Source organism: Jaculus jaculus, chromosome 4 (assembly GCF_020740685.1).
Source record: "Jaculus jaculus isolate mJacJac1 chromosome 4, mJacJac1.mat.Y.cur, whole genome shotgun sequence".
In the NCBI taxonomy this organism is placed as follows: Eukaryota; Metazoa; Chordata; class Mammalia; order Rodentia; family Dipodidae; genus Jaculus; species Jaculus jaculus.
Genome location: NC_059105.1, coordinates 91,790,370 through 91,814,615, shown reverse-complemented (window position 1 = coordinate 91,814,615; position 24,246 = coordinate 91,790,370). Strand labels below are relative to the sequence as shown.

Below are 24,246 nucleotides of genomic sequence, written 5' to 3'. Positions count from 1 at the left end.
TGTTAGGTATAGATTATTTCAGTTTAGCTTGCATTGTTTTGATCATTAAAGAATTTGGATCTTTTTGCATGCTCGTTACCTTAGTGTTTTCTTATATATAAATTACCTTTTATATCTTTTATCCAATTTTCTTTTGGTGTGTTGCCCTCGATTTGGAGGCATTTCTTACATAGTCTGGATACTAACATCACTATTACTGTTTTGTATTAAGTTTATTAACTGCATATATGATGTCCTTCAATGAACAGGAAATTTCAAGAATTCCATTTCTATTCCTTTAGCAGAAACATATTTTTTCTGTTTTCTTCTGTTTAGCATTATGGTTTTAACTTCCACATATAGATATATTTTGGAAGTCCCTCTCTCTCTCTCTCTCTCTCTCTCTCTCTCTCTCTATCTCTCTTTTGGTTTTCAAGGTAGGGTTTCACTCTGGTCCAGGATGACCTGGAATTCACTATGGGGTCTCAGGGTGGCCTCCAACTCACAGTGATCCTCCTACCTCTGCTTCTCAAGTGCTGGGATTAAAGGCATGTGCTACCACGCCCTGCCCTGGCCTTTTTTTAAATTTATGTGTGAGGGTTATATATGGGCACACCGGGGCCTCCAGCCACTGCAGTAGAATTGCAGATGTATGCATTCCTTCATGTGCATGTACAACCTTGTGCACTTGCATCATTTTGTGCTTCTGGCTTATGTGGTATGTGGAGAGAGGAATATGAGTCCTTAAGCTTCATAGGCAAGCACCTGAACCACTAAGCAATCTCTCCAGCCCTGGAAATCTCCTTTGAATATGGCCATAAAGTAAGCATTTCTTTAGTTCTAGTTTTGTTGTTTTTTTACTTCATACATTGAGCAACTTGGCCATTTCTTATTAATTATGTGATGTTATCACACCATGGTAATTGTTGTATAGTTAACTACATATGCAAATATAAACTGTTTGTCTTTTTGTTATTTTGATATTTTTGTTACTACAAACATACATTAAATATTTATATAAATATAACATTATTTATTCTTTGGGTGTGCTTTGTTATTGCCATGGCTTTTAATATTTTATTATTTATGGGAGGCAAGACCCCCTCGTGTCATATTTAATGCTTCTTTTTAAAAATTGAGGGCTAGAAAGCCGGGCATGGTGGCGCACGCCTTTAATCCCAGCACTCGGGAGGCAGAGGTAGGAGGATTGCCATGAGTTCAAGGCCACCCTGAGATGACAGAGTTAATTCCAGGTCAGCCTGGACCAGAGTGAGACCCTACCTCGAAAAACCAAAAAAAAAAAAAAAAAAATTGAGGGCTAGAGAGGTGACTCAGGAGTTCAGGCACTTACCTGCAAAGCCTAGCCACCCAGGTTTGATTCCCCAATGCGCATATATTAAAAGCTGATTTAGCTATTCCTGGAGTTCTTGTTTTTCCATGTAAATTTCAGGGCATTTTTCTTGAATATGTTTGTGTTTTCTAGATTTAAATTAGTCTGATAAGATGCCAAAGACTTGTTAAGTGTGAGGTTATTTTAAGGGACCAGCTGTATAACTTGATTGTACATATTGAAGCTTAGGCTGCTTAGCTGCTTATAAGAGTCTCTAGCTTTCTGGGGTTATTGTTCACTTGTTAAAAATATGTACAGGAAGCCAGACAGGTGGCATACACTTTTAATTCCAGCACTCGGGAGGCAGTGGTAGGAGGATCGCCATGAGTTCTACCCTGAGATTACATAGTGAATACCAGGTCAGTCTGAGCTGCAGTGAAACCCTGCCACCAAAAACCAAAAAAAACCACTATGGCTTAGTGTTGCCTGCAAAGCCAAAGGACCTTGGTTTAATTTCCCAGGACCCACATAAGCAGATGTGCAAGGTAGCTCATGCATCTGAAGTTGGTTTGCAGTGGCTAGAGGTCCTGGTGCGCCCATTCTTTCTCTTTCTTCCTCTGCCTCATTTTCTCTCTCTCAAGTAAATAAAAATAAAATATTTTTTAAAATGTACAGTGTCTCCCCACTTCCTCATACCATGTTTCTATTCATTTTTTACTTTAATGGCTTCTACTTTTGTTGATTTACTAATAATGAATGGCAGAAGATCATGAAATTAATGTATACCTTTTATCATCATTATATGATATCCTGCAAGATGCTGCATATATGTGTGTGTGTATGTATATATACATATAAATATATATGTAACTATATATTTATGTATATATATTTATATATATATACATACACATATATATATATATATATATATATATAAAACTTCTATACTTACAGACAACAAACCATGGTATTTCCCTCCCCTCCCCCGCTTTCCCCTTAAGATGCTGCATTTTTTGTAAAGTATTTAAAATCTAATCTGTGAGTATTTCTATATAATGGACCTTCAGTTTAGTTTTACTTATAGCTTGCTACATGAACATTTAAAAAAATATTTTATTCATTTATTTGAGAGGGGGAGAGAGAGCCGGGCAGATAGATACAGGTAGGTAGGTAGATGGATGGGTGGATGATAGAGACAGAGAGAGAGAGAATGAATATGACCTGTAACCACTGCAAAGAACTCTAGACACACGTGCCACTTTGTGCATCTGGCTTTACACAGGTACTGGGGAACTAAACCCGGGTCCTTAGGGTTTGCAAGGATGTACCTTAGTCACTGAGCCATTTCTCTAGCCCATGAACATTTTTTTAAATTACTATATTAGTACCATTTAAAATAATAGCTTTTTATGTACTCTAAATCTTGAAGTTAGATATGTAATTTGAATATCTAAATAAATATCTAAATTATAATGGTATAATGTGATGGAAGTAAGAATTTTTGCTTTGCATATATATAGGCCAGGTTTATATATCTGTTTTGTCACTGAAGGATGTGAGACCTTGGACAAGTTGATGAACATTTCTATGCAGTGTATTTTTGTAGTCAAATACATGCTAGGAGTTCAGGAATGGTTTTACTTACTTATTGACCTCTCAAAAGGCAGAGCTACTTTATGGAGAATAAAGCCATTGTAGCACTGGGATGGAAGTAAACATTTCCGAGGCTATTGGAATAAGTGATGCAAGTCATTAGACCTGGGTGTACTTTGTAGGAACTTGTTGGTTTTAATCTTTATTTAAAATGTTTCCTGCCGTAATTGTAATACTAGTTATTGAACATAATACCATCTTTTCTTTGAATTAATTAGAATTCTACTAATCAACTTTCAAATATTTAAATGCAGAAAATACTTAGAATTGGTAGTACAGATTTGTCTCATAATTTGGTAATGGTGACACATTAATTTTGTAAATAAATGACCAATTTTCTTGTAACTGAACATTTAAACACTAAATATAAATAAATATATATTGGTCTTTTAAAATTAATTGAAATTTTAATGAAGGTAAGATGTCAGTGTAAGGCACAGGTATTAAGAGAGAGATGGTAATACTTTTGCAGGTATATAGCAAAGAAACTATTATATAGTACAGGGAGACCATTTAACATTTTATGACTCTTGCACTTATTAAGCAGCTAGATAAAACTGCTTTAATTAATACTATTAAAACAACTTACCCTGACTACTTTATCTTTTCCAGGAACATCATTTGCAGCGAGCTATTTCAGCACAGCAAGTATTTAGAGAAAAAAAGGAGAGTATGGTCATTCCAGTTCCTGAGGCAGAGAGCAATGTCAACTACTACAACCGCTTGTACAAAGGAGAATTTAAACAGCCCAAGCAGTTCATTCATATTCAGCGTAAGTTTGCTAATTCATTGTTTTCTCTTTTTAGCTTTAATTTATTGCCCAATGAAAATCTTTCTAATGTCTAGAGATTTAAAGTTTCAATTCATAAGCTCTAATTAATAGAATATTAAACTTTAGCAATTAAAATTGTCTGTACTTTCATTTGAGCTTGGTGATCCCTTTGAACTTTATTACCATTCGGACCATTTGATATTTATGCAGCATGGGATTTTATACAATTTAACACAATTTATTATATAGCTAATAAGATGACAAATTACTATACCCAAATGAGATTTAGTTTTAAAAGGCCAGTGACCATAATGTTCAATAGTTAAGGCTGTATCTTCAGAAATAAATCCTATAATACTCTCTATTTTTACTTAAATTTTATAAAATTCTAATTTTGCCTCTGTTACTGTTGTTTTCTTCCCATTATTACTACTTAATTGCACCATCTCTAGCCTTCTTACTATTTCAGTGTCCACTTAACTGTAATGTATCTTCCACCCTTGCCCTCTTCTAATCTGTCTTCATAAACACTACCTGCACTAGAGTCATCCTCCTAAATTAGGTCAGATTATGCTCTCAATAAAAATCCTGCTCTTCTTTTTTGCTAAGGTTCTGCACACAGGTGCTAATGCTTTAGTATCTTGTCAGATGAAAAAAAAAAAAAAGAGAAAGATTCCAAGGTTCTGCTTCAAGCATTCTGGAGTACTTGCCTGTCTGGAGTCCCCAAGCATGCCAACTGGTAATGCATATTTTTATCACAGTAGGGAGTAGGAGCTCCTTGTGTATGCTAGATCACCACCCTTGAGCTATATTTCTAGCCCAATGATGCAGATTTTTAAAAAGTTTACCAAAATAATGTAGAAACATTACCAGATTTAAGATTGGTTTTAAGGTTGACTATTTTTTCATTGTTTCTAAGATATATATCTTTTCAGTTTTCATCTTTGAAATGAGTTTGCATCTGAGGTTGCGTTGCCCAGGATTGAAGTCTTGTTCTTCCAAAGAAAATTTGCATATGGGGCTGGAAGGATGGCTTAGCAGTTAAGGCATCTGCCTGCAAAGTCAAAGGACCCAGGTTCAATTCCCCAGGACTCACATTAGTCAGATGCACAAGGGGACGCAAGCATCTGGAGTTCATTTGCGGTGCCTGGAGGCCCTAGTGTGCCCGTTCTCTCTCTCTCTTTTCTCATAAATAAATAAATAAATATTTTTTTTTTTAAAAAAGAATTTACATGTGTTCCTGACAGACATCAAGGGATTACTACCAATCTGAGATCACTTAAAAGTCATTGCTTGTTTTATCTCCTCATCTTGGTTTGGTCCTTAGGTTTAGCTGCAGTTCAGGCTGCAGATGACCTCAAAGTTCAGTTCTTAGGAAATTGTTTTTTTCCTCCCTTCTTCCATCTAAGGACAGGTTGAGAAATACAAAGTTCTTTCTGTCCCTCTTTTCATGGCTGATTTATTTATCTTATACTGAAAAGTATAGCTATTAAACATTTAAATTTCAAGCTCAAAGCTTTGTCTTTTTTACATTACCAATAGTAATACTGTATCTTGTAATTCATGACAGTTTAGATTTGACAGAACTCAATAATTATCAAATTTTCTATGATGAATGTATTTGTGATCCTGTGTGGTTTGGAGCCTCCCTTTAGCCTTATTTCCTATTATTTTTCCTTTTGTTCTGTGTCATAAGGAGTACTGAAAATTAGCCACATTTCACTTAATTCACATTTCTCACTCCTTGCCTATGCTACTCAAATGTTCTTTTTCTTCCTATAGCTTATTTAAGACCTAAGTCACTTAGGAACTTTACTATGTTTTCTCATTCTTTCTCTCTGCTTATCACAGCTTGTATACTTAGATTAATCAGAGGATTGGCCATATTTTATTGTGATTATTGTAACTATTATTCCCCTATTCTAGAGTATATGAGCCCCTTGAGAGCAAATGTTTTATTTTATCTTGTATAACACAGGAAATTTTTGTCTTTTAGGTGAATATTGACTTACTGAGTTGTTTCTAAATGAGCTTTAAAAGCCCTGTGAAGAACCACTTCCCAGAGACTTTATTTGTTGCTTTTTTGTGTTTGTTTTCTTGTCTCACTGGGAATGAAACCAAAAGGAAAGTGCTATACCACTAACTGCATCCCTAGCCCTTTCCAGAGTGTTCTCTGAAGCATTCAAGAAAGATATATTTACAAATGCTGTTTATGTGATTCATTTTCTTTTACATCTTTTTAGTTTATTGAGTTTGTGTTTATGTTTGTATCCATGAAAAAGAAGACAGCTGTTCACAGTTGAAATTTTAAACATTTTTCCCAAGTAGATTATCAGTTGTTTTTTATACTAAATAACAGGGATAAGCATGTGGACCTCTGAGAGACCTGTCCCTGGACAACAGATTTGAATATGGCAGTATATCTGAAGTGACAGAGCACTTTCTAGATAGCTGCTAATCCAGGAAGGAGAAGGGCTTCCATCCCCAAAACACAGTACTGAGTAAAGGAATTTGGAGAAAAACCAAATAATCATCTGGTAATCTTGGTAGAGAGATGAAAATATCTGAATTATGGAGAATGTCCACTGAACTATATGTATTTTTATTTTATTTGAGAAAAAGAGAAAGAAAATAAGTATTCTAGGACCTCTAGCCACTGCAAACAAACTCCAGATACCTAGACCACCTTGTGTATCTGGCTTACATATGTACTGGGGAATTGAACCTAGGTCCTTAAGCTTTGCAGGAAAATGCCTTAACTGCTAGGCTATTTTTCCAGCCCAACCTATGTGTATTTTTACATGTCTGGGATTTTAAAAGGAAAGGGAAAGATTTGCAATAGCCTAGAATAAAATATAGCATCACTGATTGAAGATCATGATTAAATAGGTCAGGGAGAAAGTATGACACTGTATTAGGTAATTGAATGTGTCATGGTATATATTTGAGATACGATACAATTAGAACAAAAGCTCCACAAAATCAGAACTGACTATAAGGTATGTATTGTTGGCATGCAAGTATTTAGAATCCTTTTGTGAGCCTTTCCAAAACAGATAGTGTAATATAACCCAGCATGCCTGGTTGTCCTCGTAGATGTTACCAGAAATAGACCTTCAGCATATTCTCTTAGCAACCAGCATCTTCATGCTCCAGTGATACCACCCTACCTTGATAGTTGGCACTATTCAGCATCTTCCCTGCTAAAAGAAAAGCTGAAGGAATATTGTCTTCCCATCTTATCCTGCTGATACAATTCTGTGGGCTGCCTACCTATAAAAATGTCCTCTACCCTGCAATTTCTTTATAATGCTGTTTCCTTCTAAAAATTGTAATATGAAACCAAACTTTTCTTTCCACAGTAATGGGTATCAAACAGTGAAATAAGCCATACAACTGAACTCTGTGTCCAAGTCTGTTGGTATTTTATATTAACTTAAGTCATACTGGACCAAAGTGTTACCTAAACTTTTAGGATACACGCCTGGGCTCTGGCAGCCTCAACAAGCTAGGCTCAGCAACCCATTTTCAGCAGATTAGTTAAAAAGAAAATAATGAAAAAGGAAAGAAAGGAGATTTTACCTCTGTGGCCACATTGGGAAGAGGAACAGATAAAGGAGTCAGTGATCTTTTGGATATTGACATGCAATTTAGGCTTAAATAGAGGCCAAGAGGTATGCATAATCAAGTTCCCCCAGTGTATGGTCCGGCCATCATTCACTCATCCATGTCTTGGCTCTGGTCAGTTTTGCTTGGTGATCTGATAAGTTGTCAGAACTGTATGAAAATCTCTTCCTTCAAGGCAAGGCACCAGGCAGCAGTCCTTCTCTTGTTTTAGCACCAGATTTCTGGGAAATTTTAATTCTTTGGGATCCATTGTTTCATTTGACTGATAGCTGAAGGGAGGGGCACAAGTGTCAGTTTGGAACATGTCCTTATCTTCATAGAGTGGGTCCAAAAGAAATGTTATGAAGCAGTTAATATTTTCACCCCCATTTCAGACCTACAGTTATATAAGAGTCCAAGGAAGTCTACTGCTAAGCAAATAGAAGAGTTGGGATTTGAATCCAAACTATATGGCTCCACCTGTTTAGCTGTATTGATACTGCTTCTGAGTCATGGCTCATTATTGTAAGTTCCATGAACTGATACATAATGAACATTATTGCTCAAAAGCAGTTGGGAATAGAACCAACAGAGGAGAGAGAGAACTCATGTTTGGTAGAGAACAGGTTACCAATCCATAGAAAAGGCTGATGCATACATCTTCCTTAACAGAAGACTGATGATTGGAAGAGCACTGAGGCATGAGAAGGAGGGCAGATGCCAGAAAGAGAGAAAAATCTTGAAGGGATTTCCAAGGGAACCATAAAAAATAAAATAAAATAAAAACAGGCACTTCACGTTTGACTTCATCAGAGTACTGAGGATCACCATTGAGAGTAGGAAAATTTTGACTTTTAGGAAAACTGAAGTTCCACCTTTAGACAAGCCTTTAAGTTTTGCCAAAGACCTCAATAGGGAAAACTACTATACAATAATATACCAAGATCTTTTAAAAGAAAATTGCTGGGCTGGAGAGAAAGCTTAACAGTTAAGGTGCTTGCCTGCAAAGCCAAAGGACCCAGGTTCGATTCCTCCATATCCATGTAAGCCAGATGCACAAGGTGGCTGGTACATGTATCTGGAGTTCGTTTGCAGTGGCTATAGGCCCTGGCATACCCGTATTTTCTCTCTTTCTCTTAAATAAAACATGAAATATTTTAAAATAAAATTGCTCCCATTTCAGCACACATATATCCACATATACTCACATATTAAGAACATACACAAAATAAGAGAATCATCAGGACCTTGGGCTTCAGGAACTGTCTGAGCCAAGCTAAAAAGCTTCTAGTGCCTTTAGACTTGCTCCAGGCTCAAAATGTCTTTGAAGATAATCACACAGAGGGAGGCTGAAGTTGGGTTAAAACTGTGTTGTTAATTCTGATTTCCCAGTCTCCAATTAGCTTGGCAAAAAATAAGGTTTACTTGAATTAAGTGAATTGGGCCATATAGGACCTTGGTCAGGTGGGCTTTGTTTAACCATCTACTACCCTTCACACCTCCCAAAATTATGGTTTTGGTAACATCATAGTTTCAAAGAAAGATAAAATGAATAAAAGAATTGACTTGTGTAAACAAAATAAAAAGGGACTCTGATATGCACTCAAGATAATATTTTAGTGATTGAAATGTTGGTTTTCATTCTGAGGTGCTTTTTAAATTTTTTTTGAGGGGGGGGTAAGGGAGTTCTTGAGTTATGGTCTTGCTCTAGCCCAGGCTGACCTGGAATTCACCATGTAGTCTCAGGCTGGCCTTGAACTCACAGCAGGTTCGTTACTCTCTGCCTTCTAAGTGCTGGGATTAAAGACCTGTGCAGCCCTATTCTAAGATTCTTTAAAAAAAAAATTATTTATTTATTTATTTATTTGAGAGCGACAGACACAGAGAGAAAGACAGATAGAGGAAGAGAGAGAGAATGGGCACGCCAGGGCTTCCAGCCTCTGCAAACGAACTCCAGACGCATGCGCCCCCTTGTGCATCTGGCTAACGAGGGACCTGGGGAACCGAGCCTCGAACCCGGTTCCTTAGGCTTCACAGGCAAGCGCTTAACCACTAAGCCATCTCTCCAGCCCCTATTCTAAGATTCTTGTCAACAAAGCAATTGCAGTTGTAGGACTACACAATCCCTTCTCCATAGAATTGAGTAAAGCCACTTAATTCCCCACCCCAGAAATGGACCTTTACTGAGAAATAGTTGTTTTCTGTTGCTAACATAAATATCTTCTTTGTTCCTTCATTGAAACATAAGAAAATGAGGTTGTGTGTTGAAGGTGATTTTTTTTTTTAATTATCTATTTGCACACACACTGGATCCTCTTGCCAACTCAAATGAGCACTAAACGCTTGTGCCACTTTTTGTGTCCAGCTCACGTGCGTGGCTTGGGAATTAAATCCAGGCCATCAGGTTTTGCAAGCAAGCACCTTAACTGCTGAACCATCTTCCCAGCCCACAAGAAGATGATTTTTTTAAAAAACTGTGATTATAATGAAGAGTAAAATGTTAATTGTGGGGGAAAATTGATATCACATCTCCTAAAGATGATTAGCACACATAAAGTGTTATTTGTGTGTGCGCACGCGGGCACGCATATGCATTTGTGTACATGTGCATCAAAGGACAACCTCAGGTGCCATTCCTCAAGAATGTTATCTACCTTTTCCCCTTTCTGTCTCTCTTCCACCCTCTTCTCCTTCCGGCTCTTCTTCCCTTCCCCTTTTCTTCCTCCCTTTCCTTCCTCTCTTTTTGTGTGTTTCTCTTTTTTTGAGGTAGAGTCACTCATGATCCTGGAGCTCACCAGTTAGGCTAGATTGGCTGGTCAGTGACCCCAGGGACTCTCCTGTGTCTGCCTCCCCTGCATTGGGATTATAAGCCCATGCTACCAAGAAGCCCAGAGTTTATTTATTTTTATTTACTTGAGAGAATGAGAATATGAATATGAAAGTTTATGAGCCTGCCAAGACTCTTGGAAACAAACTCAGACACATTTCACTTTGTGTGTCTGGCTTTACATGGGTACTGGGAAACTGAACCTGTACGGTACGTAGGCTTTGTAAACAAGTGCCTTTTAAGTCTGAGCCATTTCTCTAGCCCAATCCCAGCATTTTTATGTGGGTTCTGTGGATTGAATTCATGCTTGCAAAGAAAGCTTTTTACCAACTGAGCTGTCTCCCTAGTCTGTTATTCTTTGTAATAATGATGTATTGTATGTGTGTCTATAAGTATTGCTCTTGCCTTTTTAACGTTTTTATAATAATGAAAAGGGAATGAGCATTTTCCCAGGTAATTAAATATTAATGACTTTTGAAAGACTCAAAAATATTATAAGGAGGGGCTGGAGAGAGAGCTTCACAGTTAATATACTTCCTACAAAGCCTAAGAACCCAGGTTAACCTTCCCAGTACCCTTGTAAAGCCAGATACACAAGGTGCTGCATGCATCTGAAGTTCATTTGCAGAGGCTAAAGGCCCTGGTGCACCCATTCTCTCCCTCTCTTTCTTGCAAATAAATAAATAAAATATAAATTATTTAAAATATATTATAAGGAGTTAGTTTTATGTCTTGTTATCAGCAGAAGTCCACATCAATACCAGTACTGAAGGTTTTTGTTTCTAATTTAATTAGCCAGCTGGTTTAGGTGTAGAGAATTTGTGGTTTTGTTGTATTAGCAAATATAGTAGTTAGTAATTTACATTCCTTAAATATGAGTTCTTATTTGAAGGAAACACTATTTTAGGCATTCAAAAAAGTTAAGATACTATTTTTTAATTTTTATTTATTTATTTGAGAGCAACAGACAAAGAGGTAGATAGTGAATGGGCATCCTAGGGCCTCCAGCCACTGCAAATGAACTCCAGATGCGTATGCCCCTTGTGCATCTGGCTAACGTGGGTCCTGGGGAATCGAGCCTCAAATCGGGGTCCTTAGGCTTCACAGGCAAGACCTTAACTGCTAAGCCATCTCTTCAGCTATTAAGATACTATTTTAAAAAATAATTTTAGCTGGTCATGGTGGTACATGCATTTAATCCCAGCAATGAGAAAGCAGAGGTAGGAGGATTGCTTTGAGTTTGAGGTCACCCTGAGACTGTATATTGAATTCCAGGTCAGCTTGGGCTAGAGTGAAACTCTGCCTCACAAAACCAAAATAAAAAAAATTAGTTTTGCAAAAAATATGCATGGATAAATAATAGAGTGAGTTTCCATGTGCTGTTCCCTACACACATGGTAATGCATACACTTAATATGCATTTGGGTATATTTGTTATAGTTGATGTCGTGGATTCATTAGATTTGCTTTGTTGTAATTTCATTTATTTTGAAAACTGTAACATCAGGGACCTACTATTGCAGTATCCTACAGAATGGCTTCACTATTCTGGAAATTTACAAACTTCACTAGATCATCATGCCGAGCTCTTGGCAACTTTTTTCTTATTTTGGTTTTTTGGTTTTTTGAGGTAGAGTCTCACTCTAGCCCAGGATAACCCGGAACTCACTCTGTTTTCTCAGGGTGTCCTCAAACTCACAGTGATCCTATCTTTACCTCCTGAGTGCTGGGATTAAAGGCATGAGCTACTATGCCCAGCGAGTTCTTGTCAACATTTTGCGATTGTTTTCATTTTTTCTTTCCTACAATGTCATACAGTTGAAATGTAGTATGTAGTTGGAATTGATTTGGCTTTTTGACTTACATGTGTAAATTTAAAGTTTATATACTCTTTTTCAGTTGGCTTTGATTTTTTCCATGTGTGTTTAAAATTCTTACATACCATTCCATTGCTGGATGGCTCATTCCTTTTTTTATCATTGAATAAGTTTCTGTTGCATGGATGCACTATTACTTGCTTATGCCTTTAAGCTGGGTTACAGAAGTATATGTACATATATGTACACACACACAAACAAGTTGAATGTTGCTTTTTATATAAATTTTATACACCACAGAGAGAGAAAGTGGCAGGTGAGAGAGAATGGGCATGCCAGGGTCTCTAGCCTCTGCAACCGAACTCCAGACACATGTGCCACCTTATGGATCTGGTTTATGTGGATACTGGGGAATCAAACCTTGGTCCTTAGGCTTGGCAGGCAAGCTCCTTGAGCACTAAGCTATTTCTCCAGCCCAGTGTTGTTTTTAACTCTCTCTGACAATCTCTTCCTTCAAAGTGGTTGTCGAGATACTTAGATTAGTATCTACCATATACATTACTGTTTCTTCTTTGTTGTTCTTGCCCTTTGTTCCTATTTTTTTGTCTTTTGCACCTTTTCTGCATTTTGTGGATTGTTGGTTTACTTTGTGCTAGAGATTAAGCCCAGGATCTTAACCATGGTAGGCAAGCATTCTACTGCTAAACTACATCCTCAGGCCCTTTTTATGGTTTTAATTTAAGAATTTCATTATTTTCCTTTCTCATCTTTCTTAGTATATTTAATTACATTTCATTTTTCACTTTAAAAAGATTGCTCTAGAGTTTCAATTAATCCAAGTCCAAATAAATTGTAAATATTTTTATACAGCTTCACAGGTAAGGCAGGTTCCTTAAAAATAACAGAATATTTCTGATTTTTTCCCTTCTTGTCCATTGTATCATTGTTATGACTCCTTTGTATAAATGTGTATATAGTCATTGATTCATAACAGGGACACTTTTTGTTTTGTTTTGTTTTTGTTTTTCGAGGTAGGGTCTCATTCTAGCCTAGGTTGACGTGGAATTCACTATGGAGTCTCCAGGGTGGCCTCGAACTCTTGGCAATCCTCTTACCTCTGCCTCCCAACTGCTTGAATTAAAGGTGTGTACCACCACACCTGACTACAGGGACACTTTTTGAGAAATGGGTCATTAGGTAGTTTCATCATTTATGTAAATCACAGTATACTAATAGATGGTAAAGGTCAATTGTTTGGTGTGGCCTCTTGATGACATGGTAAACATGAGTTGTATGAAGTTGCTACAGGTATAACATACCACACAGTTTTACTAAGTTTTTTATATATATATATATATATAAGTAGAAGGCATATACTCTAATAATAGAATGTGTAGAATAGGGCTGGAGAGATGGATGGCTCAGCTGGTCTAGGTTTGATCCCCCAGTACCCATGTAAAGCCAGATGCACAAAGTGGCACATACATCTGGAGTTTTTGTATTGACAAGAGACCCTGGTGACCATTCTCTCTCTCAAATAAACAAACAAATAAATAAATAAATAGTATAGAACTGGTACCATGACATGTGTCTGTATAGAACTGGTACCATGACATGTGTCTGTAGTCTCAGCTGCTTAAGAGGCGGGAGGATCACTTGAGCCTAGAAATTTAAAACGAGCCTGGACAATGTAGTAAGATCCTTTATCAAAAGCATGAAGTAATAAAAACGTATAATATATTGGATATATAAATCAGTAAGAGTTATTTAGTAACACTATCAAATATTATGTGTTAGGACAAATGTAATTACTAAGTAATAGGAGTTATTTTTTTAGCTCTGTCATAATCTTATAAAATGTGACCCATAGTTGACTGAAACATCCTGCAAAAACATGACTCTGTGTGTGTGTATAAATGAAATGCATATATATAAGTAATACATATTGAATACATTGTCATTTTCACTATTTTGAAAAAAAAAAAACAACTGTTACAAATATCCACTAGGTAATTAAGAGTAAGAATTATTTTATCTTCACTTCCTCATTTCTAGCTTTCTTCCTTTTTTTATGTAGATCTGAGTTTCTGACCATGTCATTTTCCTTCTTTCTAATGTACTTTTAAAATTTCATGTAAGACAGGTATTTGGCAATAAATTCTTTGAATTTTTGTTTGAGGAAGTTTGTATTTATTTTTGAAGAATAATTTCAAAGTGTATAGAATTTTAATGTAGAGAATTTTATATTTTAGTTTTGTTTTTTCAGCATTTCAAATATTTCACTCAAATTATATTCAATTATATTCAATTTTATGTAAACAAGTTGAGTGAAATATTTGAAGCAGGGTTTCTCATTTGAATGCAGAGCTCACCAGTTCTACTAGTCTACCTAGCTTCTCTCAGGGATCTCCAGGCTCTACTTCTTAAATGCTGGGATTATAAGCAGGCCAGGAGTTACGAGAGTGCTAGGAATCTGAACTCCACTCTCATAGTTGCTCAGGAGCTGTATCCACTGAGTGATCTTGCCTTCTGTCTTTTTAGGGTTTTGGAACCAGTCTTATTCTGTGGCCCTGGATGACCTGGAACTCACAATGTAGCTCAAGGCAGTCTTGAATTTGCAATAGTTTTCCTGCTTCTACCTCCTGAGTGCTAGGATTATAGATCTTTGAAAAATTAAAATTGTAGCTTAACAAATTAGAGAATAGTTTGCTGCAGGGCTTTGTTCATTTTTTTTAGTGGACTAGTAACTATGTGTAGGCTCAGCTTTGATGATTCAAAGACAATAAACTTACATTTACATTTAGTTAAGAAGTGCACTTTCTTCTAGTAACCAGCAATTTTTTGGTACATTTCTAGTAATTTTTTTAGGCATTGATGATATTAAAGCAGGCATTCTTGGCCAATATTATTTAAGAAATGCAGATACCTTTCCCTGACAAGGGAACTGTTGCAGCCAGGTTCTCATTGCTGGTAGAAATCACCTAACTAAAAGCACCTTGTGGGAAAAAGAGATTTTGGCTTACAGGCTCGAGAGGAAGCTCCACAATAGAAGGGAGAAATGACAGGCCTACCCCTAATAATATACTCCCTCCAGGAGGCATTAATTCCCAAATCTCCATCAGCTAGGAACCTAGCATTCAAAACACCTAAGTTTATAGGGGACACCTGAATCAAACCACCACAGGAACCATTTCTAAAGGTTCTAGAATTATGTCAGATAGGTTTTTTTTTTTTTGTTGTTGTTGTTGTTGTTTTGTTTTTCAAGATAGGGTCTCACTGTAGCCCAGGCTGACCTGGAATTCACTATGGAGTCTCAAGTCTCAGGGTGGCCTCAAACTCACAGTGCAACTCCTACCTTTGCCTCCTGAGTACTGGGATTAAAGGCATGCATCACCGTGCCCGGCTTTTTAGATACATTATTTTGAAGAGAATGTGGCTGACTCTGGGGGGATACGATCATAATTAAAGAGTAAGACCCTAAATACAAATTGGCCTCTTCTTGAGACACTTAACCATTTTATATTATAGTTAACTGTGGTCCTTTATTGGACAGTTGGGAACAAGAAATATTTTTATATCTTTGATTATTTTAATTGTTTTTATTTATTTGTACACTACTAAAGCTAGTTTATGCAGTGTTGGGGATTAGTAAGCACTCTGCCAGCTTCAATAGTATCATTTATAGCAAAGGAAAGTCCCAGATACTGCTTTTTATTACTGTCACATCTCTTCACACCACTCTTACAGTTTACACCTATTTACTTTGTTGAAGGTTCCTTTATTTGGACTTACCTTTTATGAACTGATTCATGGTAAAGTAGAAGTTTCATCTACCTTTTCATTATAGTTTAAAAATACTTGCCGGCTGTGGCGGCGCATGCCTTTAATCCCAGCACTGGGGAGGCAGAGGTAGGAGGATTGTCATGAGTTCGAGGCCACCCTGAGAATACATAGTGAATTCCAGGTCAGCCTGGGCCAGAGTGAGACCCTACCTTGAAAAACCAAAACAAATAAATAAATAAATTTGTCCTCAGTAATTTTTAAACAACATCATTAACTATGTAGACATTTGTATACAGATGTCTAGAACCCCTTTTTTCATTTTAAAAAATGGATTCTGTAGCTATTAAATAACAACTGCCCATTACCCCTATCTCCAGCCCCTGACAACCATCATTCTCCATCATCTTTCTTGTCCCATTGTCTTGATTATTATAGACTCCTAATAGATTGAATCATTCAGTATTTGTGTTTTGTGGCTGGCTAATTTCACTTAGAAAAATATCCTCAAGATTTATCCATTTTGCCACCTGTAACAAACTTCTTTGGGGTAGGGAAAATAATATCACATTGTATGTGTATACCACTTTTTAAAATTTAATTTATTGTTCTGTGGAACTTAGGTCACTTCTCCCTGTTGGCTGTTCTGAACAATGCTAAAGTGAATGTGAATGTATTTCTTAAAGATCCTGTCTTCAATTCTCTTGGCACATAACCAGAGTGAGGTTGCTAGATTGTGTGTTGGCTTTTTAAATATTTGAGGATATTTCATTGCTGCCAATAGTGTGCAAAGGTTTCTCATTGTCCACATTGTTGCTTACCTATATGATTTTCTGTTATCTTTTGTCTGTTGTTTTGTTTTTTGAAGTATAGGGACTTAACTCTAGCCCAGGCTGACCAGGATTCACTATGTAGTCTCAGGGTGGCCTTGAACTCTGGGATCCTCCTACATGTGACTCCTGAGTGCTGAGATTAAAGGTGTGTGCCACCACACCTCTGCTGTCTTTTTGGTACTAGTGATCATGAAAATAGGAGGGAGGTGGTACCTCTTGTGGTTTGACTGGAAGTTTCTGATGATTGTTGGTATTGAGCTTTTCTCCATATACATATTGTGCTTTAGTATACTTTCTTGAAACACTTGCTCAGGATGTTTGTCCTTTGTAAAATGGTTTTGTTTTTTTTTAATTTTGTTGTTGTTGTTGCTGCTATTAATTGTATTTAGCTCCTTATTATATACATGCCCTGCAATTGTTTTCCTTTTTATTTTTACTCTGCTTATGATTATTTCCTTGGTTGTGTAGAAGTTCTAAAAGTTTGCTGTAGTGCCATTTACTTTACTTGTGTTACTTATGCTTTTAGTATCATGGCTAAGAAACCAGTGCCAAGCATGAGGTGTATGGTGCATGCTGTAATCCCAACATTCAGGAGGCTAGGGCAACAGAACTGTGAGCTTGAGACCTGCCTGGGGTACGTAGTGAATTCTAGGCCTATCTGCACTGCAGTGTGAGATGCTGTCTGAGAGGGGAAAGGAGCATGATCATATTCCATGTTAAAGATTTCCTTCTGCGTTGTCTTCTAAGAATTTTATGGTTTCAGGCCTTATATTGGGTCTTTAATCCATTTTTGTATATAGTATAAGTCAAGGTAAGTGTCCAACTTCATTTTTGCCCCTCCCCCATATGAGTATTCAGATTTCTATCATCAGTTGTTAAAGACACTGTCTTTTCCAATGGTGTACTTCTGGCATCCTTGTCAGTCTTGTGACCATACATAAGAGGATTCACTTCCATTCCCATTGCCATGTTGTCCCCCCTTATACTTACATTGTGTGGCTTTGTAATATGCTGTGCATTTTAAAATTAAGATATCTTATATGCTCTCAGCAGAACTTCTCATGAAATCTATAATAGTTTTTTTTTAATAAAGAAAATTATTGATTGCCTTTCAACCTTTTTTAATAGGTTTTTTATTTCTTATAAGACTTACTCATATCTTTCTGATACCTACTGTATATTGAGTTTAAGGCCTCCTAGATTGACTTTCTTGCTAATATTAAAAACAATCTGTTGAAAATATATACTGCTAGTTCTCTTCCTGACCATTTAATGGTTTCTGGAACTAATTCTGTTTTATTGACATTTATTATTCTATACTATGAGATATTATTGGTAACTTTTCTAATTAGCTTGTATTAATTAAGCTCAGTTAAGCTAGAACTCAGATATAAGAAATTTTCTCTCATTCTGTACTTGCCAAGTAATTTATTAAGAGTGAATACGAATGATAATAGTTCAGAGTAAAAATGTAAGAATATCATATGGTAAGTGGGGTCTGACCCAGAGTAGTTTTTAAAATACCACATTGTTTGTAGATTCACAAAATAAGACTATTTTATTTAAAATTGACAATCATTCAATTGATTCCAAAAATGTTTCTGAAAACAAATCTCATTCTTGTTCAGCTTTATTCCATCCACTCTTTCATCATTTCATATATTTTCTTACATGAGCTCAAGCAGATGAGAGGTTACCTTTTATACCTCGTGTGACATAGTATGTGTACTACAACCCTGCTGTTTTCTTTTGTGCTTAATTAATAATATAGTATGGAAGTAATATTGCTTTCATTTCTCCTAAATAATGGGCTCTTCCTTGTATATATGTGCCAGTTAATTATCCAGTTTCCTATAAATGCAAACTTGATTTGTTTCCAATCTTCTGTTATTGCACCCAGTGCTTCAATGAATAATCATGGGTATAATGAATTTCATAAATTCATAAATTTCATGTTTATATGTACTTGCTACAGAAGTTCTCAAATAGCATTCTTGGAAAATGTGCCATTTTATATTGGTTTGAGAATGTTTGCTTCCCCATACACTGATCAAAAGACTACTTTTACTTTTTTTTGTTGTTTTTTGTAATTGACTAGTCAAATAGATGAGAAAATGCCTCAGTACAATTTTTTATGTGTGTATGTCCTCCCAAGGTGAGCACAGTGTGTTTTAATATTTTATTTATTTATTTATTGGAGAGAGAAAGAGTGGGAGGGAGGCAGATAGAATGGGCACATGTCAGGGCCTCTACCCACTGCAGACAAACTCCAGATGTGGGTGGCACCTTGTGCATCTGGCTTACATGGGTACTGGGGAATTGAACCTGGGTACTTAGCCTTCACAGGCAAGTGCCTTAACTGCTAAACCATCTCTCCAGTTCCTTTAATATATCTATTTTTTTTATTTGAGAGAGAGAGGCAGACAGAGGAAGAATGGGCACTCAGGACTTCTAGCCACTGCAAATTAGCTCCAGACGCATGCGCCGCCTTGTGTACCTGGCTTAGATGGGTACTGGGGAATCCATCCTGGGTCCTTAAGCTTTGTAGGTAAACACCTTAACTGTTAAGCTATCTCTCCAGCCCCACAATGTTTTTTTTTTTTTAATTTAATTTATTAGTTTTCTTTTCAGTAAATACAGGCAGTTTGGTACCATTGTTTAGGCTCATCTGTGATCTACCCCCTCCCATTGGACCCTCCTTATTGATGTAAATGGATCGTGCATTGTGGAGTTAGCCCCCAGTTATTGGTATGATAAATGTCAGTGCAAGGCATGACCCAACATGTGACTCTGACATTCTTTCCACCCCCTCTTCCGCAAAATTTCCCCTAATAATTTAGTTAAAAAACATTGTGGTATATCTACCCACAATGTTTTTTAACTAAATTATTAAGTCCATTACTTGGGAAAGTTAAAATTTCAGAAAAGTGGCAGAGATAGTGCAGATTAATTCCTGTGTGCCAGTCATTCCATTTTAGTGTCCTCTGATGTTACCATTTGGCATTACTATGTGCCTGTTCACAGTTCAGCAACCATTGATAGTACATGAGTATTACAGCTTTTACTTCTGTTGCTCGCAGTGTTACTATGATTTGAATTTTTTCTTATAGATGAGGTTAAATATCTTCGAATGTTTAGGAACATTTTTATCTTCTGTCTTTTGAAGAATTTCCTATCCAGTTATTACAAAACAATAAAGGAAAGTCTACAAAAAAGAGAAGAATGTGAAAAAATATAGATTATTCATCCATTGCTGGGAGTTGAACCAGGAGTTTGTACATGCTATCCAAGTGCTGTATGACTCAACTTACTGCTTTTGTTTTCGTTTTTATTTTTCGAGGTAGGGTCTCACTCTAGCTCAGGCTGACCTGGAATTCACTATGTAGTTTCAGGTTGGTCTTAACTCATGGCGATCCTCCTACCTCTGCCTCCCCAGTGCTGGGATTAAAGGCGTTCACCACCATGCCCGGTCTCACTGTGCTATGTAGCCTCCCTACGCCAAGCTTACAGGTCTGAAGTGCCAAGGTTGACTTTTGCCTGAATCATTATTTTTAAGTTATTATTGTATCTCTTAGGTCTTGTCTGATATTAAGCTCTGTGCTTTCTGTGACATGTACTTGCTCATTCTCACTGTTGATAATTCTTGTAATTATCATCATTGCTATTAGTTTTGGCCAAGGTTAGTTATTTATATAAAATGAATGTTTGAAAACGGGAAAAAAATGTAGTTAGTTGACTATTTACAGACCAGGGACAATCCTAATTGTGGGCCTTTTAAGGGTGAATCAATCAGTAATTGAATCATTACATGACTTCATAGAAATGACAGAACTGTTCTATAATTCATTATTTTATTTGTAAGTTGGACATGGGAATTGCAAATACTACCTCTGGCTAAGTTTTGTAATTCTAAGAAATATGGGAGAATCAAAGTCAAAAGTCCTGAGTACTAACATTCAGACCCTCTTCAGAGTTCTCAACTAATCTTGGACGTTGAATCAGGACCTTGGACAGCTCCAAAGGACCCCCACCCCCACCCCCCTTTATTTTTGCTTTAGTACTGGCTTTTCTTAGCTGGCTTTAAAGTTATTTTAATCCTGAGGAATTTGAAATTTAGAAATTCTTAAAGTTCATTGTATTTCTCATTAGGCACAAGTAAAATTTCCTGTGTTTCATAGAGAAGACTAGAGCAGTAGTTCTCATAATATGTTCCACTTTCACTAAGGAGTTTGTTTGAAATGCAGATTTGCACACCCCATTCCAAATGTACTGGGTCACAAACTAATGTCAAGCCAGTACTAGCAAGTACTCACTTGCTTTTTAAATTATTTTTATTTTTTTAAGAGAGGGAGAAAAACAGAAAGAATGAATATGAACCAGGCAGTGGTGGTGCACACCTTTACTCCCAGCACTCAGGAGGCAGAGGTAGGTGGATCACTAGAGTTTGAGGCCACCTTGAGACTACAGAGTGAATTCAAGGTCAGCTTGAATTAGAGCTAGACCCTACCTTGAAAAACAGAAAAAAGAAAAAAAAAAAAAGAAAGAGTGATCATGGCTGGGCCAGGGCCTCCTGCCACTGCTAATGAACTCTAGGCACATGTGCCAATTTGTGCATCTGGATTTCTGTGGGTACTGGGGATTCAAACTCCAGACTGTCAGGCTTTGCAACCAAACACCTTTGACTGCTGAGCTATCTCTCCACCCCCTCACTTGTTTTTTTTTTTGTTTTTTTTTGTTTTTTTTTAATGATAAATTGGCATGCTAGGGCCTCTAGCCACTACAGATGAATTCCAGGCAAGTGTGCTACCTTGTGCATCTGGCTTATGTGGGTTCTGGGGAGTCGAACCTGGGTCCTTAGGCTTCGCAGGCAAGTGCATTAACCACTAAGCCATCTCTGTAGCTCTTGATTTCTATAAATACAAAAGTTTTGAGGAAACATTGGCTTAAAGACCTTGTATTCATATAAAGGACAGACTTGAACTCCCCTCAACCTTTTCAAGGTTAATGAGTGTATGGCTCTTAAAGTACTGTGCTATTTAGACTTCTTTCAGCATAGTTAGTCTACTGACCCAGAGTCCACTCTGGTATATACTAGGTTCTATTTAATTGAGATTTAAATATGCAATAACACTTATCGATGCTAGGCTTGTATAACTCTGCTTTTTAAAATACACATTTTAGCTGGGCATGGTGGTGCACACCCTTAATCCCAGCACTTGGGAGGAAGAGGTAAAGAGTATCGCTGTGAGTTCAAGGCTACCCTGAGACTGTACAGTTAATTCTAGGTCAGCCTGGGCCAGAGTGAGACCCTACCTTGAAAAACCAAAATAAATCAATAAAACACACATTTTAGTGGCTAAGATGATGACTCAGATGTTAAAGGTGTTTGCTTACAAAGCCTGCTGGCCCAGGCTCTGTTACCTAGCTAATCTCATAAAACCATATACCAAAATTGGTTCAAGCTTCCTGGCATTCTGTTTGCAGTGGCAAGAGACCTTAGCAGGCCCCATACCCATGTGCACATGCAAATAAATACTTTAAAATACACATTTGGGGCTGGAGAGATGGTTTAGTGGTTAAGGTGCTTGCCTGCGAAACCTAAGGACCCATGTTTGATCTCTCTCCAGATTCCACATAAGCCAGACACACACAGGTGAGGCAGGCGCAAGGATGCACATGCCCACTAGGTGGTGCAAACGTCTGGGGTTCAATTGCAGTGGCTGAGGCCCTGGAGTGCCAGTTTCTCTCTTGCTCTCTGTAAGAAAAATACACAGTTTATATACATGCATACACAGCTTAATTTTGTACATGGTTCTCAATATTTGTTTAAATCTGGAAATGGGTTTGCATCATTTAGCCTCTGAATCCAGTCTTGCTTTGGGAAATTTATATCTTGTAGGTAAATAAATCTGTGTTCCTGACTTTATTCCTTCTCCTGTGTCTAGAGTATGCTTGCATCCACTTTGTCTGTGCTCTATGTATTAGTATCTGCCTACTTTGGAGGGAGCCTATTATATATGCTATACTTAAGGAACACTCAGGGTTGGTTTATTATTGGATCAGTTGAAGTAATAAACAATTTTGAAAAATCACAGATAGGAATGTAGAGTTAGTATACATCAGATTAACAGTAGACATGTTTGTTATATTTATGTATTTTAATCCATTCATTATTATTTTATCTCTGTGTTAATCTTTTTATTGTCCTTAGTTACTGTGATTTTTTTTTTTGCTTAAGCATCTAAGTCCAAACTAGAAAAAAAAAAATCTTATGACATATTGATATCTTTATTCCGTTTGAAAATCCAAAGAATTTTTTATTAATGCCACTAGGATTAGAAGAGTGTAATTTAGTTACCATGTGCTGTACAAGATAAAGTTCTGAGCTTTATAAATCTAGACCAGAGACCTGTGCTCAGCTCCCTTACCAGATACTTTAAAGAAGAGTTTATTTCAGCTTACAGTTGAAAGTTACCATCCTCCATTGCTGTGAATGCATGGTGGCAGGAGCAAGAAGCAGCTGGTCATATTGTGTCCACAATCGGGAAGCAAAGAGCAAGGAACACTGGTGCACAGCTGCCTTTCTCCTCCTTAGCCCATAATCAGGGAGCTCAGCCTGTGGAATAGTGTCACCAGTAGTGAAGGTGGTCCTTTCCTTCTCAACTCACCCTGTCTAGAAACTCCCACCCAGACATGCCCAAAGACTTGTTTCCATAGTGAGTCTAAATCATGTCAAATGGGCAGCCAGAAACTAACCATCACATTCACCAAAGTTCTTAACCATTTTCTGATCTGGAAGATTGGTGAACCCCATTGGAAAATGAAGACTAAAGAAGTGGATGTGCGAGTTGATATACTAAGTTGTATAAAGAATAACATTTTTGAAAAGATAATTAGAAAACTATGACAATTTTTTACATGTTTATTTATTTGAGGGGGCCGATAGAGAATGGGTGTGCCAGGGCCTCCTCTCATTGCAAACGAATTCCAGATGCATGTGCCACCTTGTGCATCTGGCTTTATATGGGTACTAGGGAATCAGACCTGGGTCCTTTGGCTTTGTTGGCAAGTGCCTTTAACCACTAAGCCAGCTTTCCAGCCCAGAGCCATGATTAGGTCTGTTCATACCCATTGCTCTTGGCCTCCCACTCTCCATCTCTGGTGGTAGTAATATTCTTGTTTTTCTGGTGTGAGGGGGAGGCATCCTTCACATGAAAGTTTCCTCTGCTGCTTTGAGGAAGAAAAGGAGGAAGGTTTTAGTGCCTTTCTTAACACCTGCTGTTTTCAAAGTATTTGTTGCAGTCTGGTTCGCATTGCTGGTAGAAATCACCCAACCAAGAGCAGCTTCTGGGATTTATTTTGGCTTACAGACTCGAGGGGAAGCCCCATGATGGCAGGGGAAAACGATGGCATGAGCAGAGGGTGGACATCACGCCCTGGCCAACATAAGGTGGACTACAGCAACAGGAGGGTATGCCAAACACTGGCATGGGGAACCTGGCTATAAAGCCCTTAAGCCCACCCCCAACAATACATTCCCTCCAGGAGGCATTAATTCCCAAATATCCATCAGCTGGGAACCTAGCATTCAGAACACCTAAGTTTATGGGGGACACCTGAATCAAACCACCACAGTATTCTTAGCT

The 24,246-nt window shown here is 37.3% G+C and overlaps 1 protein-coding gene across 3 annotated transcripts in view; it reads left to right on the top strand.

Annotated features, from left to right (window-relative positions):
* Positions 1-24,246, top strand: part of Epc2 (enhancer of polycomb homolog 2) — a 127,550-nt gene that overhangs the window by 35,590 nt on the left and 67,714 nt on the right. The window contains exon 2 of one of the 3 annotated variants that reach the window (XM_045147759.1): positions 3,578-3,737. In XM_045147759.1, the coding sequence (XP_045003694.1) occupies positions 3,578-3,737 (160 nt within the window). Of the gene's footprint in view, positions 1-3,577; positions 3,738-24,246 lie in introns of those variants that run through there. The other 2 variants (XM_045147761.1, XM_045147760.1) reach the window with 2 other exon arrangements.